Source organism: Heptranchias perlo, chromosome 31, assembly GCF_035084215.1.
Source record: "Heptranchias perlo isolate sHepPer1 chromosome 31, sHepPer1.hap1, whole genome shotgun sequence".
NCBI lineage: Eukaryota > Metazoa > Chordata > Chondrichthyes > Hexanchiformes > Hexanchidae > Heptranchias > Heptranchias perlo.
Window position 1 is genome coordinate 20681792 of NC_090355.1, and position 19551 is coordinate 20701342.

A 19551-nucleotide genomic window follows, 5' to 3' on the forward strand; every position below is an offset into this window, starting at 1 on the left:
CACCTTTTACTGCATACCAGTAAGCATCAATAAGACCAAAGCATATAACTCTAGTGTGTAAAATTGTTATTTTTGGTTTGTTTTAGGGATTATACATATTCTTGGTGTATGCCGTATACAACAGTGAGGTATGGCACATTTATTTTTATGTTGATATATTTTATACACAATCACATAAATCTCATGATGGTCTAAGTATTGGCAAATAAGCTGGCATGTATAAACTCCTGGAAGTTGTAAGTATATAAAATTAATGCAAAAATTTAAAAGAGTAGGTCGATTTGAAAGCCTCAGGACATGACCATAGTAATGTGATTTTCATCTTTTTTGCTACATGGGGTAAACCATATGAATTCTCACTCCTGGCACAGAGCTTCACTCATCAGGAGTGCATATTGGGAATTTGTGCATGCAGGTCAGCATGTTCATTAGAACAAATGGATGGAAAACCCTGCAGAGCCTGCTGACTTAATATTCACACTAATACATGAAGCTCTGCACCAGAAGCACAATTTTGTAAAACCTAACTAAGGTGCGAAATAAATGATTTATTCAATAAAACTTATTTTTTTCTCAAATGTTTCACTCTGGTACAATAAGCTGTAACAGCATCACTGAAGTATCGAACTATTATTATAACTAACTTGTTTAGCTTTTACAAAAATATTTGCGTACGCTTCACATTTGTAAAAATGCCAAACCTTATGTAATTTCAGGGTAACATGTTGTTGTGAAAGATCTTGGGAACATAATGACGCAAAAGTAGCAGTATAACTCTGGAATCTGATTGACTATCTGGCTTCTAACTGCACTATAGTGAGAGATGTGAGAGCACACACTGTGTGTCCTTTTTTAAAAAGTGCCCTCCTTGTGTGTAGCAAAGGTTCCACAAACATCAATGAGATAATCTGTTTTGGTGGTGTTAGTTGAAGGATAAACGTTGGCCAGTACACTGGGAGAATTCCCCTGGAATCTTCGAATAGCATCATCGGATCTTTTACATCTACATCAACAGGGAGACAGAACATCTGAAAGATGACACCTCTGAGAAATGCAACAGTCCCTCAGTATTGCAGTGAAGTGTCAACAACTTCTTGTCCATAAGACATATCCAAAGGAGGATAAGAGTTTAGGACAGGTTGCTAAGAGCTGAGATCATGTCACTTTCTGTAGGAGTGATAGGAGAGTTTCATGATCTAGTTTGCTGACTGGTAGTGCAGCATGAGATAGAAGAGAATTATATAATATCCTGACGAACCTGCAGCTGGAACCTGCCCTTTTATTTCCCCATCTCTGACTCCCTCTATGATCTCCCTTCCCAGGATTGCATGGACATCCTCCTCATGGCATTGAGCTCCCTGTTATTATTATGAGCTGTCTTCTTGGAAAAAGAATGGAAAAAAGAAAATATCTTTTAGGTACCATCAGAGTGTCAGCAAGCAGCTCGTAATGGGCATAATGACAATTAGAGTCCATGTCAGGCTTTGAGTGGGGTGATTTTATATGAGGATGTGAGGAAAGGAATATTTCCAGCTGTCTTGGTAAAGTTATTGCCATGGATGGTACGGTGTTGGCGCTCACTGCCCTGGCCGCCAGCAGCCACTGCTGCTGTGCTGCTCGCCATTGGACCTGCATCTGTCTGACTCAAACAGTATGGCTTTCCTCTTTTCCAGTTATGGGGGAGTCCAAAACTAGCGGCCATAAATATGATAGTCACTAATAAATCCAATAAAGAATTCAGGAGAAACTTCTTTACCTAGAGAGTGGTTATAATGTGAAACTTGTTACCACAAGGAGTAGTTGAGGTGAATAGCATAGATGCCTTTAAGAGGAAGCTAGATAAGTACATGATGGAGAAAGGAATAGAAGGATATGCAGATAGCGTTGGATGAAGTAGGGCAGGAGGAGGTTCGTGTGGAGCATAAACACCGGCACAGACCAGTTGGACCGAAGGGCCTGTTTCTGAGCTGTAAATTCTATGTAACCTTGTGGAGAAACATGTCCCCTGCTTCCTTGCTGAACCAGGGAGCTCTAAGCCCTCCTGCAGATCTTGCAGATGTTCCTGAGGTAATTAAAATGAAATTGAGCTGCCAAAATAATTTATGATGGAATATTCTCTTTAAGCTGCTGCAGGCCTTTAATACCCTACAGTGGCACACAAATTCCTGCCCCCCCCCCGCCACCCCCCCCAAAAAAAAATTGCAAGTTCCTAATTGCAGGTACCATTATTACCAGGAGTTCACTTGTAATAATAAAATGAGGCTGAAAATGTAGCAGGGTCAGCCCACTTCATTTACAGAGGACGGGAATTACCCCCCTCCAATTTTGAGGGGGTTTTTTTTGCTCATGCAGAACATTGAGGTTTATATGTTACAAGGTAAAATTTGGCCAAATGTTGGCATGGGAGAGAGCAATTAACATTCTGTTAGGAGGTTAAAATGGCTCTGTGTAACATTATCTAATTTTGTGATATTGTGAATGCATTGCTCTTGTGCTTTTATACCATATTATTTGCATGCATGGGTCTATTTCTGGTTTCATTTTTGTACAGTAAGGTGTAATCTGAAATGCAACAAACCAGCAGCTTTTTGCTTTTTTACACAATGTTATGTTCTTCTTGTGATCATTGTATTTATTTTTTCTGAATTTATACATTTATAAAAGCAAATACAGTCAACTCCAGTTGCAGCAAATATAAGCAAATTTCTGATACAGATATAATCACATACTTTACCTATTGTGCACAATATGATTTGATTGATTTATTTTCTACAGGTGAGAAATGCCATTAAAAGAATGAAGGAAAAGAAAAAAGCTTTGTCTTTCACGGTGAGTACAGTTTGTTTAAAAATAGTTGGGTTTGAATGCTTTTCTCCAGGTATTTTGCACAAACGAGTTGCGATCCTGGGAAAACCTTTAAGTAAACTTGTAAAGATGACGTTTAATGTAATTGTTTACAGGTTTGTATGTTAAATGTCTAATTATAATAATACCTGCTGAACTCACTTGAGAGCGTGGCTTGTGTCTTACAATAGAATGTTATTCTCCCTCATTCAGATGCATTAATCCTGTCGGAATTAGACGTTTTTTAACATTCTCCATGTTTTTTCATTAGTTTTCATTGTTTTGGTATCAAATCAGGTAGTAAGCTCATAATGTAAAACGGATACGTTTAAGAGTATGCTACTGCAGTTTGTTAGAGGGTGCTATGGATAAAAACATGTTCAAATCTGACATAAATGCATTAACAAGTGAAAGAGAGATGTGTTTCCTTTCTATTGACCTAAACTGTGACCCACCCAGAGCACTTGTTCCATTCAAACTAACAGAGGGTAGCAAAACTGCATATTACCCCAGATTCTGTGTGCAGTAGTGCTTCTGCTTTTATCCATGGGAAAATCCTGTATGGATCAGAACAAATCTCTTAGGTGTACATGGCAAGTTCAGGGATACTGGCCTAAAATGAGGAGAAAGTGGTACATATAAACATAAGAAATAGGTGCAGGAGTAGGCCATATGGCCCCTCAAGCCTGCTTTGCCATTCAATAAGATCATGGCTGATCTTCTACCTCAACTCCACTTTCCTGCCCTATCCCCATATCCCTTGATTCCTTTAGTGTCCAAAAATCTATCGATCTCAATCTTGAATACACTCAACGACTGACCATCCACAGCCCTCTGGGGTAGAGAATTCCAAAGATTCACAATCCTCTGAGTGAAGAAATGTTTCCTCATCTCTGTCCTACATGGCCTACCTCTTATCTTGAGACTATGCCCCCTAGTTCTAGACTCTCCAGCCAGGGGAAACAGCCACTCAGCATCTACCCTGTCAAGCCCTCTAAGCATTTCAAACGTTTCAATGAGATCACCTCTCGTTCTTCTAAGCTGCAGAGAGTATCGGCCCATTCTACTCAATCTTTCCTCATAGGAAACCCTCTCATCCCAGGAATCAATCTAGTCAACCTTCATTGCACCCCCTCTAAGGCAAGTATATCTTTCCTTAGGTAAGGAGATCAAAACTGTACACAGTATTCCAGGTGTGGTCTCACCAGAGCCAAATGCAGCAAGACGGCCTTACTTTTGCATTCCAACCCCCTTGCAATAAAGGCTGACATACCATTTGCCTTTCTAATTGCTTGCTGTACCTACATGTTAACTTTCTGTGATTCGTGTACAAGGACACCCAAATCTCTCTGAATACCAACATTTCTTAGTCTCTCACCTTTTAAAAAATATTCTGCTTTTCTATTCTTCCTACCAAAGAGGATTGTTTCACATTTCCCCACATTATACTCCAACTGCCACCTTCTTGCCCACTCACTTAACTTGTCTATAACCCTCCAAGGAGAAGAAATCAGTGTTGTGAGAAGTCTCTGGCATGTACTACAGCATTGGGCTGCTGACTCAGACAAGCTTCCAGACTAGATATAATAGAAGGATGGATAGCTGTCTATAAAGCAAAGTATATTGAACTCTTTAATAGTCTGGGCAAAATCTCATGGGTACCAAATCAAACTGAAATATGACGTAAAGTCTTTGGTTACAATATTAACAGGGAGCCGGGGAAGGTGCGGAGGAGGCTAAAATCGGCTGAAGGAGCTGACAAGGCTATAGATCGGGGCCGGGGGCGGGGGGAGGGGGGGGGGGAGGCCGCAGATCAGGGCCATGGCGAGGCTGCAGGGGGTTGGGGGAGAGGCACCGGCGGGAACACTTCTGTTCCTCCTGGCCCACAAGGAGTGCTAAAAGAGCAAATCTTTAGCACTTACTTTCTGGAGTCGGCCGCTCCCGCCTCGGAGCAGCTGCTGGACAGATGACAGCTCAGGCCTCCCCCTCACTTCCAGTTAAATTTAAGTCGTGCCGCCGATGATGTCAGCAGGCCGTGACTTTGGTGTGTTAATCAGGCTCCCGACTGCCATTTGCGGGAGTCTTGCCCATGGCCTGATTTCTGCACTTTAAAATTTAAAGGGGCGTGAATGGGGTCGGGTTGGTGACATGTTGTTTGATCCTGATATTTTAAACCCCTCCCCCCCCCCCACATGACCCTCTCTCGCCTGTCGGGGGTGGGGGGGACAGTTAAAAACGAGGCCTTCATCTCTGTTTTGAGGTATATATCCAATCCAATGGCAAAGTACAAACACATGCGGATATGATTAAGTAAATGAACTTGTATGCCGCAAGAAACGTACCATCATTGATGGGCCAGAGTTCAGCCCTGCTGGGAAAACCAAAAGTCCTTTTCAAACTAGAGAGCGTTCTGAGATTTGGGCAAATGCCACTTTTGAAAAAGTCAGCCATGCGAACAGGATTCTGTGTTGATGGACTATGTTTTGGACTTCCTGAGCGCATGAATATTTTCAGAGGTGTGTGTCACAGTTCTTGAAGAATTTGAAGGCACTGTATGCCAAATAGATGATATCCTGTTATATGGAGAGAAGGCCCAATGAGGCAGTTCTTGCGAATCTCAAAAGGGAAAATTACAATGAGTTGGAATGACGAGTGAGTTCTTAAAGATCAGTGTATTTTCTTCAGATATGTTATAGACTCGTTATGAGTTGAGGCAGAACCTGAGAAGGTTCCATCAGTGAACATCTCTGAAGGTCAATGATTTCTAGGTATGATGCTGAAGCAGTTAGAGGAAAGTTCACACCACATCTAACAGAGGAAACAAAGCCACTCAAGTAACTACTGTATAAAATGAATGCCTGGATTTGGAGTAGTGCTTAACAGCAAGCATTTCAGGAGATTAAAAAATGAACTAAGCAATTCACTTACTTTATGACCGAAAGAGGGTGACATGCATGTCAGCACATGTGGCCTTGATTCTAGAAGGGCATTGGCATGTCAAAGGCTTGGCAACTGTCTAATTGGAAAGATTTTTCATATTGAGAATAATCACAAGCCATTAATGCCATTATTTGGATGTAAATGTAGATGGATTGCCACTGTAAATACAGAGATTTCATCTCATGAGGTTCTTGTCTACAATTTCTCATGTGCCGGAAAAGGAGTTAACAATAACTGATATCCTATTGCAAGTTCCAGTTTTGAGAGTAACCAAGTCTGCTTGGAGCTTCCAGGGAGAATTTGATGCTCATGTAAATCTAATTGTGCATCTACATAGAATTACATTGAATTTACAGCACAGAAACAGGCCATTCGGCCCAACTGCTGGTGTTTATGCTCCACACGAGCCTCCTCCCACCCTACTTCACCTAACCCTCTCGGCATAACTTTCTATTCCTTTCTCCCTCATGTGTTTATCTTGCTTCCCCTTAAATGCATCTATGCTATTCGCCTCAACTACTCCATGTGTTTGCAAGTTCCACATTCTAACCACTGTCTAGCAGATGTAAATCATTTATATGAAATTAAGGCTCAGCTACATCATGATGAAGTGTGTAATTGGATTCTGGAATATTGCATGGAAGGCTGGCCAGAAAAAGAATAAACTGGCTGGTAGATTGGAACCTTACTGGCCTGTGAAAAGTCAATTGTCATTGCCAGGTCAAGAGACAACTGTCTATTGGTTGATTAATGCAATCCAAGATACCAGAGTACGTGCTCTGGACAACAATGCATCAGGATATGCAGAATGTGCGTTTGACAAGCCAGGTAGTGCACTGGCTTAACTAGACAACTCAAAAGTTATTCAGAGCGTTCTGAGGAAAGGACAATTCTGGTTGAGGCTATGTTACCATTTATTCTGCCTAATGCACCCGGCAGAAAATTGGGATAGATCTATTTGACTGGAAAGGTAGCACTTTTGTTTGTAGCTTACTTTGTGCATCACATACAGGTAGCACATCTTGAATTACTGCATGTCAAAGATATGGAGCATTTGAAATCAATACTTGCATGGAATTTGATACATTTGCAAAGCAACATGGACTTATTCATCTTACAGTGAGCCCCAGAAATACACAAAGTAATGGGTTAAAGGATAGACTATGAACAGGTTGCACAGGAAGTTGAAAGATCCATATTTAGTTTTCCTAACATACCATAATACCCAACTGGCAAAAGTGTAGAGTTCTGCAGGATTGTTAATGGCAGACAGCAGCAACCAACTCACCAGCACTTCTAGTAAACCTCAATTTGTCCAGCTTCAGATAGAGGGAGGAAGGATACAAGATGCATCAAGCAGGAAACTTCAACTCACAACTTAGAAGAGTTACTGAGACCGAACATTGTCGGTCAAGAATGGATAACTAACACAAGAAGCAAAGGGAAAAATAATACAGGAGTGTCATTTAATTATTGTTTCCTTCTCCTGACTGCTCCATGCCACAGTTCATCATCAACCTATACAGCTAAGTGATCAGGAGAGACTGATGCACTTAAAGGATTTGATTGAATAGGAAATAAGGAATGACAGATGGAATTTGGTATAGGTAAATGTAAGGTGATGCACACTCGTACAGGAAATATGGAGCATGTACAAATTAGATGGCACTTGAAGTTGACGATTATATGCTAAAAATATCCAGTCAATATGAAACTCTTATCAACAAGCCTAATGGAAGTATTGTGATACATTTTAAGGATATCTGACTAAGTCAAAGTTTGACCCTCAACAACTCATTTTAAGGCAAAATTTAGAATATTAGTGTAATTGTGAGCAGCCTAACTTCAAAATAGTATTGATCCATTAAAGCAGGGCTGTAAGTTTTCAATTGAACATGTTTGCACTGAAGAAATTAAGATTGAGAAGAGACATGATCCAAATAATTAAATATGACAGGAATCAGTATTCTAGGTATCAACAGATTTCTTCATTTAAACCATGATCACAGAACTAGAGACAATAAATACAAAATTGGGAAGCCTCAGATGATACCAGATATTAGAAGTAACTTCCCCTCCGCTCACTCCCCAGTATGGAGCGGCAGATATAAAGTATTGATACCTATATTCTTTAGTAGCTGGATGGCTATTTTAGTATGGATGGGATTAAGATTATAGTTCCTGGGACCATGAAAATGTCATCTTTGTCATTTAATAGTGTAGGTTGTAATGTTAGATCCTAGGGTTTGTAAGGTTATCTATCGGAGTCAGGAAGAAATGTCAGAGATTTGTTATCTTACAAATTTTACCTGTTGATATTCACCTGCCCTTAGGAGTTCAGCTGAATGAGGTCCATACTTGTGCAGATTGTATGTGGTCTGTAGGAAGGAGCAGGCTCAATGGTTAGAATTCCTTTTCTACAGGAGTTGTCATATCAAGGGATGATACATGTTCCATTACAGAAAGTGGGCTCACAAATCAATTATTACTTTATTCCCTCACATAGACATTGTCATTTAGTTGGCATGTAGCAAAAGAAGCTGAAGCATTGTGGTGAAAGGCAGCAGTGGGATACTGAATAAAGTGTACAATTTAAATCTTGTTTTATACAGCATTTCTGGATCTTCATATGTTCTGTCAAAAAGCCCACAAACCGCCCTTGCAAAGAGAACACCTTGCAAGTAACTGATGTAGTAGTAAGATTATTATTAAGGCTAAAAGCACTATATGTTCAGCATCAGACTTTTATTTCTGTCTTTTTTTAAAAACTACTCTTTATTTAGATTAGTGAATAAAGGCGATAAATCATTATAGAGTGTTATTGCTGGACTCATTCTGCCCATTTTTTATCCTTCCATTTCAAGCTATGGAAAGCATCTTTATCTCTATCCTCCAGCACCTGTGCCATTGCTTATATAATATTGAATGGCGTTTACTAGTAATAAACAGATATCAATCGAAAAGGCAAACAATATAACGATTGAACTGAAAACTGATTATATTTATTGTACATAGAATGCCAGTTTTTTTTCTAATTAAAAGAAAGGCTGATCCTAGTTGCAGTACTGAGGGACTACTACATTTTGGGAAAGGCTACAGTATCTGCACATTTCTTATTTTCCTTATTCCACCTTACATGCAACAATAGCCTCAAAACTGGTCTAGACAATGCATTCACAATTGCGCAAAGTATAGCAGTAGGTAGAAAATTCACTATCAGAAGTGACCTGTTACCATCTGCTAAAAGGAGTTTCCTGGAACATTGTTTATGTGTTCTAAAATTCTGATATAGTACTAGAAACATTCTCACACTGGCAATGGGAGGGATGCTGCCTATATCCTATTTTAAGCAATATTTTTTTGTTTTGGGCTATCCAAAAATACCCAAATCGTGACATGATTTTAAAAACAGAGTCCTATTTTTCCCACTTATTTCTGCATCTTATGATGTAATTATCAGTAAATTTCATCAACTGCAAGCAACTGTCAGAACTCAAGGCATCATCCAACCCTTTCCTGCCTCCTGCTCAGTTGTGGGACTTAGCAAAAGGGGGAAACCCTAATTTATGGATGTATTTTAATACACTGTCTATTTTTTATGACAGAACTGCACAAGCTCAAGACCATCAAGTTGTCTTGCTAGTCCAAAGACGACCACCTCACTGGGTGTTGGAAAATGTTGTATTTCTGCACCTGATAAAAGCACTTCAAAACCAGTACAAAGAAATTCAACCAAGAAATCAGCTTTCAGTGAAGGTAAACATGTGCACCTGGAATTGCTGCAGAGTTTTCCCAAACTCCCTCCATACCATCTGTGGAATATCAGCAGAGTCCCCTGAGATACAATGCAAATGGCTAAAAACAGTTACTTACACCATTTCTCCAGGGGTTCGCCAATCTCCCACCACAGTTACAGCGGGAGAACCCTGTGGAAATTCTCCCCCCGTGATGAGCTATACATTTCGATCAAACGTTTATTAGGTTGACAACATAATGGCGTGCTAACGTACTCAGCAATGGTGTGAAATGATGCTGAGTCACTGCTCCCTGTCTTGAGTAGCAATTCCTAAAACATGCAGCGAGACTATCTTCTGAAAATAATCACCTGGAATCTCCGCGGGGGCTGTCCCGATCTACTGCCTTAAATTCGGTGGAGATCGCAGAAATCCTGGAGAAACAGCGGAAAGAGCCATTTCTCCTGGGTTTCAGCTGACCTTCTGCAAAAGTTACAGTGGGAGATAAGGTGGACCCCGCAGAAATTCTCCCTCACGATTTAAAGTCAGTGGAGTGCAGATTCCAATGGCATCATAAATCCTGATAGGGTAGCTATAGATAAAAGCAATAAATCTAATTCCAAAAGACGTAAGTTTAAACTTTTATATAACAGCTAATGGTTATTGAGCTTAGCATCATAAATATGATATTGGTGAGCCTTTTCTGTATTTTCTTTTTAATTTAAAAAGACGTTTTTGTATGAATTTTCCTTTTAATTTTGTCGACTTTTTCCCCCCGTTTACAAATTTTGGGATTAATGCAGCAGAACACTTGCTGTGATAGTATTTGGAAAATGAGAGACTAAAAAATACCCCGTCCAGCAAATCTGCCATTTGTATTAAAGTATGTGGTAAGCACAGAAAAAAATGAGGCAAATAGAAATAAATGTTAGGAAGTGCTAAAATGAACATCAATCACATTCAGTACAGAATTAAGCGGCGCTAAATTGGGCCATGTAACGCCCGTTGTTTCGGCGCTACGCAGTATCTCAAACATCCAAGATGGTGTCTTGGCTGCGCGCGCACGTTTCCTGTGTGATGTGCGCCGGACACCGTCTTGGTACAGGTAGTAGCGCATGCACAAATACCGAATGGTGGAAGCATGTAAAGTAAGGAGAACATGGATACAATCAGTGTGCTACGCTGATTTAAAGTGACAGACACCATTTTGGGACTTAACGCTCAACTTAATGCACAGTCTTAACCACGACCATCTGAACGCGTCTTAGAGTGCCTGGTGGACCCCCACCAGTGCTATTTAAAGGGACCATGCAGGGTTTACAGGTTAGTGGCTGGATTTTGCTTCTGGCTGCCAAGACATTTGGAACTGTTTTTGGAGGTCTCCTACACTTGAATACTAGGACTAGGGGACGTGGCCTAACATTTAGAGCCAGGACGCACAGGAGTGAAGTTAAGAAATGCTTCTACACGCAAAGGGTGGGAGAAGTTTGGAACGCTCTGTGAATTCTAAATCTGAGATTGATAGGTTTCGGCGAACCAAGGGTATTAAGGGATATGGGGTTAAGGCAGGTATATGGAGTTAGGTCACAGGTCTGCCATGATCTCATCGAATGGCGGAACAGGCTCGAGAGGCGTAATGCCACTGCCACGTGCTGCCTCCTGATATGCGGGACGTGTGTCTGGGTGGTGTGTCTGTCATGGTTGAATAGCTGCCAGTGCGTGTGGCCTGTGAGTTGTGGGTGGGCGACTTGCAACAGTGGTAATGCGTAAGGGTGAGAGGAAGCAACTGATTGGAAGAGTTGAGTACTGATGGAAAGAGTTTGTTGGTATGTGGGTGATGGGGGGCGTAGTGGGTGGAGCAGTGGATGTGGCTAATAGTGCAGTTGGTAGCAGACGCCAGTTGACAGTTGACCTTGCTCACCTTGACCACTTGAGTCAAAGTATTGAACTCAATACTTCCTGCACTGCATCCTTGTCCGTGGTGCTGCGTGCCTGGCATTGATTTCATCCCCCGCTGCCTCCCACTGTCTTTTGGGCAAATGTCTGGAGGGCCTCTTGGCGCCCCCCCCCCCCACCTCCTGCGGATATAGGATGTCTCTTCTTCTGTCCACCTCTTGCACCAAGGCCTCTAGTGCATCATCTGAGAACCTTGGTGCACACACTCTTGCAGGCCTGGTACAAACTCAGTTTGACAGATTGGTGAGGTCTGGATGTGGGATTTAGTAGTGCGCAACATTTATTCAATGTTTTAACATAACTCATCAGTTTGTAAACATAGGGACGGGACCTGCATCTGTGTTTTACGTGTGCAATGCCTGATCTCCATTCAGACTCAGCATAGATTTTTAGCAAATAACAGGTGCCAGCTACCTTTAAGAGATTTTAAGAGACACCCTCCCTTTAAGAGATTGGGGCTCCCCTTGCTGGTGAAAAGTGTGAATTGCATTGAATGCTCCTGTCAATGCTAATTTCCAACACTGCTTGAAGGTGAGGACTGAGGCCGGACGAAAGTCTCATCCTGCCTGCGCAGGGGCCATTGGGCGTGGGTTCATAGTGGATCGCGCTACCCGCGCCCAATAAAGGTCTTATCGAATTTGTTTTTCCCCTTGGCCTCAGTAAGTTATCAATCTATTCATGCTCTGTTTCTACACACCTCCCCTTTTTAAAAAAAAATTGAGAAACCTAAGTCACAGGCCAAAGTGCATAATACAGGGCATCACAAAGCCAGCCACTAAATAGTCCATGGTCCACAAAAGACCCAACATCAGCATATAGCTACAATATTCCTCCATAGTTTCACAGGCGTTGAGAATGAATTCAAAAATTATCTTTGAAAAGTACTCCTCAGCTGTGATCTATGTACAATAGAACTAGCTAGCATTCTTCATATTTATTCTTGGGTTACTCAAAGCCTTCAGTTCCTTCACTAATTTTGGTCCATTTTTTTTTCAGGGAAAGCAGTGACATCCAACGGGGAAATTGGAGCAGAAGGTGTGATGTGTTTCTCAGCAAACGTAGCTCCTAACAAAAAAGTGAGTAAACTATGGTCGACTTGTAGTTAAAAGATTACTTCTATGGAAAGCTAAACATTATAATGTCATTTCATGAATTAAATAAAGTACAGGTACAAAAACTACCATTACTTCACAAGTTTATCCAATTGTAGCTGAGCCATACATACCAGGAAGATTCCTGCTTCAATTTCCAGTCTGTACTAAGTTAGCTGATCGTAGCCAGTGTGGCAATAGGCACTACAATTGACCCCAGTGCTCCTGGGTTAAGGAGAAGGGAAAATCTTCCTGGTTTCCTGCTCCCGATTGCTGTTCAGTGATCCCTACTGGACATGCACGTACATGGATGTCAGCTGATGCTCTTGCAGTCTGGTAGACTGTTGCCGCTTATTGTTGAGGCTCACATGGTGAAGTACTGGAGAAAGAGTGCCTGTGGAATTGCACCCAAAAAGAGTCTTCAGGAGAGGAGAAGGAGGTGGGAGAGATGGTGGGGAAGAACAATTAGAAATCTTTTAATTAATCTGGGGTGAAGGGCTCTTAAAGATCACTGTTTCCAGAAGATATGTTATTTTTTGTAGCATTTTTATTTTGGGGGATAGTCTGGACACTTGGATTTTTCCCTTTTTTTCTGGGTTACTTGAAAGGTTTAATAGCCAATTGCCAGATAGTTGCTTTGAATCAGCTGTTAGAAATTACATGAGGGTCATCCAGGGAGGATTATCCTTTTGATTTTCACTTCCCTCATGTGAGACTCTGGATTTTGCTCAGTATCTCTTTACATAGTGTGGCAGTGATGGTCAGGTGTTGGTTTGACCAGAAAATTCAGTAACACTTGGTATTGGTGTGTACCAGTCACTGACACCTTACTTATACCCAAGACATTAAAGGATATTGATCTGTGCTACATCGTATGGAGGTGCACACTAATCGGCATTATAGCTGACATCAGTTGAGCAGCTTTTATGATTGTAAGATCAAAAATAGCAGCTCATTAGGGGGCAACAGAAATAAAAAGTCAAGTTTTTCTTGCAAGATGTTTCTTTTTCTAAACTGGATTTGAGAGAAATGTGCTCCTTTCTACACTTTTCCTTTAAACAAATTATTGTGTGTTCTTTGCTAAGGATGTTCCTACTGGCAGTACAACTGACTGCCTGTCAAACAGTACTGCAACCTGATAACTTTTGTAATTTAAGGCTATTTTTAATAGCCATTTACACATTTTTATTAACCCAGCTTTTTATAAGTAGTTTGAAGAGTCTCAGCAGCAGCAAACATTTACAAAATGCTGCAAGGGATCATGATTTACCTCAGTGTTTTTCTTCCTGTGTATTTCAGTTTCTTTTTATTTCTCCACTGAATCTGAGCTGTTAATGGACCAAATTAAAGGGGAGCAAAACTGAAGGGAGTTCATTTAATGGAAAGTACTCCCCAGCTAGTTATTGTATTTTTAAAAAAAAACTATCTTCTGTGTTTACGCCCCCTTCCTCTCTCTCCCAACATACCCACACGTGCATTCATACATATACCCACGCACACACGCAGAAACACGTGTATATTCAGTGGCTTCCACCTCGCTAAGGTGCAATTCCCTTGCATACCTCTAACCGGTGTTGGGTTACAGCTTGCACTGCACAACACTGACTGCAATAATAAACATGTTCAGTAAGTAAATAGCACCTTGTTCAGGGCAAATTACCTGGTGTGTTTAATCCCCTTCAAGTGGTGTGGGGTTACAACTTCCGTAGTGATTTGCTACAGTCTTGTTCAATAGGAATGGTGCTACCCATTTAAACTGTCCAACGCATATTGCGGGCAATTCACGTTAGCACCAACGCGCCCGCTATAAGCAGTGAGGACTGTAATACTATTCCGTAATAGCAAATCTCAAACATTTTCTCTGAGCAAGAGAAAATTGCCTGGAGTAGAGGGTAAATGCCGACATGGACGGGTTGGGCCAAATGGCCTGTTTTTGTGTTGTAACTTTGATGTATTTCGAGAGGGCAGAAATTGCTTGGAGCAGCAAACCAACATTGCTCGTCACTCCATAGATTTATACTAACCCACGAACTTACCGCAGTCTTTAGTTCAGGCACTTCCTTGAATATGAAGCGGAGTAGAGCCCAGCGTTAGTTCAAGTGAAGCTAGGACCCTGGGAGAAGTGAGAGGATCGATCTCTCCCCCGACGAAGCAGATTGCAGCAATTTTCGACGCATTGCATTAACTGTCTCTGCAGGCTTGGAATGTGAAAATCAGGAAGTGAAAGGTACAGCATTAAAATCAATGTAAAAACAGTTATAGAGAGCGAAAAAACGAGAGGGTAAGAAATAATTGAATTAAATAAAGGAGACAGAAGGGAAAAGTTTTTAAAAAAATTTTAATGACCCAAAACTATTAAAATAAAGATAACTATTAATAAGTTAATTTTTAGTTGTTTGGCAGTCATTAAGACTTAACACGCTGTCAAATCTTAGTTTAGACCTGGTATTTTTAAGCGTACCTGTTCTGTGGCGATATGACTTACTTTCCAGTTGGGCAGATGAGGAAGTTGGCCCTGGTTCAATGATTTCACTGATTGCAGCGTGCGATATACCTTTAATTCGAAGCTGTCATATCGCTGGCGAACCAGCAGGAGCAAGTTCCGGATTTCCGCGTTTCACTGCGCACGTGTGAATGTCAGAACTTGCTCCTCCATTTTGCCACTAACAATGGAGAGCGCTGTTGAGCTCACTGTTACTTTGCGAGCAATTTCTGACCCAATGTCTATGGCCGGGAAGCTCCATGGAGCTATTCCTGCATTTCTTGGCCACAAGGACAGTGGAAACCCCATTTATGAAACTTCCGGCAAAGTAATGCCGCCGGAGTGGGAGGAATTTGCCGGCCTATGTATTTCTATGATGAGAACCCTACATCGAGTTGGCTGTGGAATTCATTTCCAGGGTTAGTGGTTGAGGCAGAAACTATGTCAACATTCAAGGTTAGATTGGATAGCTTGATGAAAGAAAAGGGGGTAAAGAGATATGGAAACAGGATGGGTAAATGTGATTAGAACTATTTGCTCTCATGGAAAGTAAACACAACACAGACTGGTTGGGTGGAATGTTTCTGTGTTGTAGCCTCTATGTATTTCTATGCCCCCTGTGCATATCAAGTTCTTTTTTTTGGAATAAGTTGACTCAGTTCAATCACTTCTCAAGTTGGATCCCAACTGCCATGTGACCTGGATTCTTTAAAATCTTATCCACAGTTCGGTAAAGTATTGGGAATAAAAGTAATCCTTTGTGTTCAGTATCTGAAGAGTCATTACTTTTCTTCATTCAGGACCAAATTGTACCTTTGCATGTGTCGGTAGTGCATCACAATTTAAAAGTATATGTAGTACATCACACCTAAGCCCTGTCAGAATATCCCAAAACACATCACAACCAATGAATTACTTTTTAATGTAGGCAAACGCAGCAGCCAATTTGAGCACAGCAAGGTTCCACAAATAGCATTGAGATTAATGACCAGATAATCTGTTTCAGTGGTTGAGAGATAAATTTTGGCTAGGAGAACCCCCCTGCTCATTTTTGAATAGTGCTGTGGGATCTTTTAGGTGCACCTGAGCCGGCAGATGTGACCTTTGTTTCATGTTTCATCCAAAAGACTGCACCTCCAACAATGCAACGCTGCGTCATTTTCAGACTGAAGTGTCAGCCTAGATTATGTGCCCAAATTTCTGCAGTGGGGCTTGAACCCATAATCTTCTAACTCAAAAGATGAGAACGCTATCACTGAGCCAAGACTGACACCAGAAGGTAACACTCCTGAGATTCCTTCTCTGGCTGTCAATATTCCTGCTATGTTCCTGTACTCTCCACCATTGATGCCAGATCTTCACTTGCACCTCTGACTGGTTTCTGTACAGTCAATGCAATTGTTCCCATTCTACAAGTTCACCCAGGGCATCGACTGTGCCATTGTCTATCAGGCCCGGACTACTTATACCAGGCAATCTCTTTCTGCCACCATCCCCACAACCTTTAAGTACCTCCAGGTCATTCCCTTCCTTTGAATGCTGCAATACCCTTTGCCCAGTTGCTGGTGCCTAAACACTGCCAGACATAGACCCTTGCCACCCTGAGTGCTACCACATCTAAGTGCCCTTTACTGCTACTGGATTTCATCCTCTTTCCAAGTGCTGCCTGGCCCAAGCTGCCTCTGCTTCCAGTGGTCCCATACTCCAATCACCCCTACTGCTTCCAAATCTCAGATCCCATCCATGAGTGCTGCCAGCTCCCGGCCCCATTCTGAATTGCAGACAGACCCAGACCTCAGAGTGCTGCCTGGTCCAAGCCCCACAACAACAACTTGCATTTAAAGTAGTGAAAATGTGCCAAATGGCATCACAAAGTGTGAAACAAACTCAAACGATATAGATATTAAACAAAATACATTATATGTTACATAATATAACACTCCTGTCATTATATGCTCTGACTCGCCAATAGAATGAGAGATCCGTTAGTATTAACGACAAAAATTGAGTGGAATCAATAGTAAAACATCTTGCTATACAGATTTATAGAAAGGTGTCCTTAAATACTAACATTTATGGTTATTACTTTAACCTACAAATGAATTTAAAATATTGTTTATTTATATTACCGCTAGTTGATCATATTAGTACCTTTTAAGTATATTACCTGTACTATCTGTCACTAACCCAATATCAACTTTCAATTCCTGCTCAGCAAATCTCTAATGCAGTATTGCTTTGCTACAGAAGCTTAAAATATTGGTAACAAGAAACCTAGGGAGATTAAGGTACAGCTGTGCAAATGTTGTATGTTATCAACAAATTCTGCTTCACTTTATTGCGAAAGCCAGAATACACTGTGTTGGTCCAATAGAAGGATATGCCGATAGGGTTAGATGCCGTAGGGTGAGAGGAGGCTCGTGTGGAGAATAAACATCGGCATAGACCAGTTGGGCCGAATGGCCTGTTTCTGCACTGTAAATTCTATTCAATTGTGCTTTATTCATTTTTAATTTATTGGTTTCCTGTATTTCCTTTTTAAGCTTCCAATGCTTTTGTTTCACTGGAATACCTGCAAGGTTTTATCTGTACATATAAAAAATGAGCTATAGGACACAAGAGGACAGATTTTCCTGTTCCTGCATCTGGGCATATTGGATCGCTTGGGAGGAAACTCAGGCAGGGAAGGGTGCATGCCTGTAAGGGAGCCAGCCTGAATTTCCTCACTATGGTGCACAGGTAATCCAATATGCCCAGGTGAGGAACATCTGCCCCAAGCTGACAACATTTCAAGATCTTTTACATGGTTTTCTCACAATGCAAAACAGCATACATTGCAGAAGTACATCGTTTACCCATGTCTTCCAAATGATACAAAATAAGTCATGCCAGGGTGATTAAGAATGAACGAGCTCACATTTATATGGCACTTTTCATGACCTCAGGACGTTCCAAAGTGTTTTACAGCCAATTAAGTACTTTTGAAGTGTGGTCGCTGTTGAAATGTAGGGAAATGCAGCAGCCAATTCGCGCACAGCTAGGTTTCACAAACAGCAATGAAATAATGACCAGATGATCAGTTTTTTTTTGGTGATGTTGGTTGAGGGATAGATATTGGCTGGGACACTGGGGAGAACTCCCCTGCTTTTCTTCGAATAGTGCCATGGGATCTTTTATGTCCACCTTCGAGGCCAAACGAGGTCTCGGTTTAATGTCTCATCTGAAAGACGCCACCTCTGACAGTGCAGCACTACCTCAGTCTAGATTATGTCCTCAAGTCAAGGGCCAGATTGGTCGTAGCCGACAAGATGCCACAAACCCATTTCTGCACGTTCTGGCATCCCTACCTGTTGGTGTCCATGGGGATCTGTTTTCCTGGGGTTCGGGTCAGCAGCAAGGTAAATGCCGAGCTGTGTCATCTGCTTTAAAGGACACCTTCATTTACCATGCAGCATGGAGCTGGCATATGTTGGAACAGTAATGGTCCACTGCTAACTGAAACTTGGCCGCACCTCCTTTCAGACATGCTGCAGTGCTGATCAGAGTGGCATCGCCTTGCAAACACCTCATGCAGAACCTCATCAACTTCTGCAGAGTAGAGTTCCAATTTCCTATGTTAGAAAAGCAGTTTTTAAAACCAGACCACTCTGTGTTCCAGAGAACTCATCATTACCCTCCAATGTGATTTACATTGAATCTATCTTATTAATTTTAGTTTCTTCTAGGCTCTCCTCTTCTGACTGTGATTTGATTGTTTCTCCTACACAGTTCCTGTGAGATACCTAAATCTGATTTTGTTTTTTTTATGGTGTTCCTTGAGCAGGCATTGTCCTCATGATGTTGGCTTCAATGATACTATCAACGAATGGAGAAATTGTAAACAATTTTACAACACCAAGTTATAGTCCAGCAATTTTATTTTAAATTCACAAGCTTTCGGAGGCTTCCTCCTTCCTCAGGTAAACAAATGGGAAGGAACATTTACCTGAGGAAGGAGGAAGCCTCCGAAAGCTTGTGAATTTAAAATAAAATTGCTGGACTATAACTTGGTGTTGTAAAATTGTTTACGAATGGAGAAATGGCAAAGAAGCCCTACGTTTTAGACTTGTCAGATTAAGTTCACAATAGTTGAACTTGACAACTCAGCCACTCAAACTGACTCATTAAAAATAGGATGATTTTTAACCTTGGAACCAAAAATAAATTACCAGAAGTTCTTATTAAAAGAATATATAAGAACAGAAAGCATTAACGTTCCTTGGATGAGCTGAGGAGATTGGTAGAAAAGAGGCCAAGAGACAAATATTAGCCTAGAAATTCAATGACGCTGTGCCCATTTACTGGCGTAAAATGGCTGGCAAAGCATCTAACATGGCGGACAACATGCACGCGCAGATTCTGAGATGGAAGTGCGCTGCCCACATATGCAAATAAGGGGCCAAACGCCTGGTAGATGCCCGGAATTTAAATTGTCTGCGCCGGCGTGCGGCCTGGTGATGCCCAG

The 19551-nt window shown here is 41.3% G+C and overlaps 1 protein-coding gene across 1 annotated transcript in view; it reads left to right on the top strand.

The window, feature by feature from the left end:
• Positions 1 to 19551, top strand: part of adgrd2 (adhesion G protein-coupled receptor D2) — a 133144-nt gene that overhangs the window by 79537 nt on the left and 34056 nt on the right. Inside the window, exons 20-23 of the mRNA XM_067969489.1 lie at positions 87 to 128; positions 2776 to 2829; positions 9390 to 9540; positions 12471 to 12550. Coding sequence (XP_067825590.1) covers positions 87 to 128; positions 2776 to 2829; positions 9390 to 9540; positions 12471 to 12550 — 327 coding nt within the window. The remainder of the gene's footprint in view (positions 1 to 86; positions 129 to 2775; positions 2830 to 9389; positions 9541 to 12470; positions 12551 to 19551) is intronic.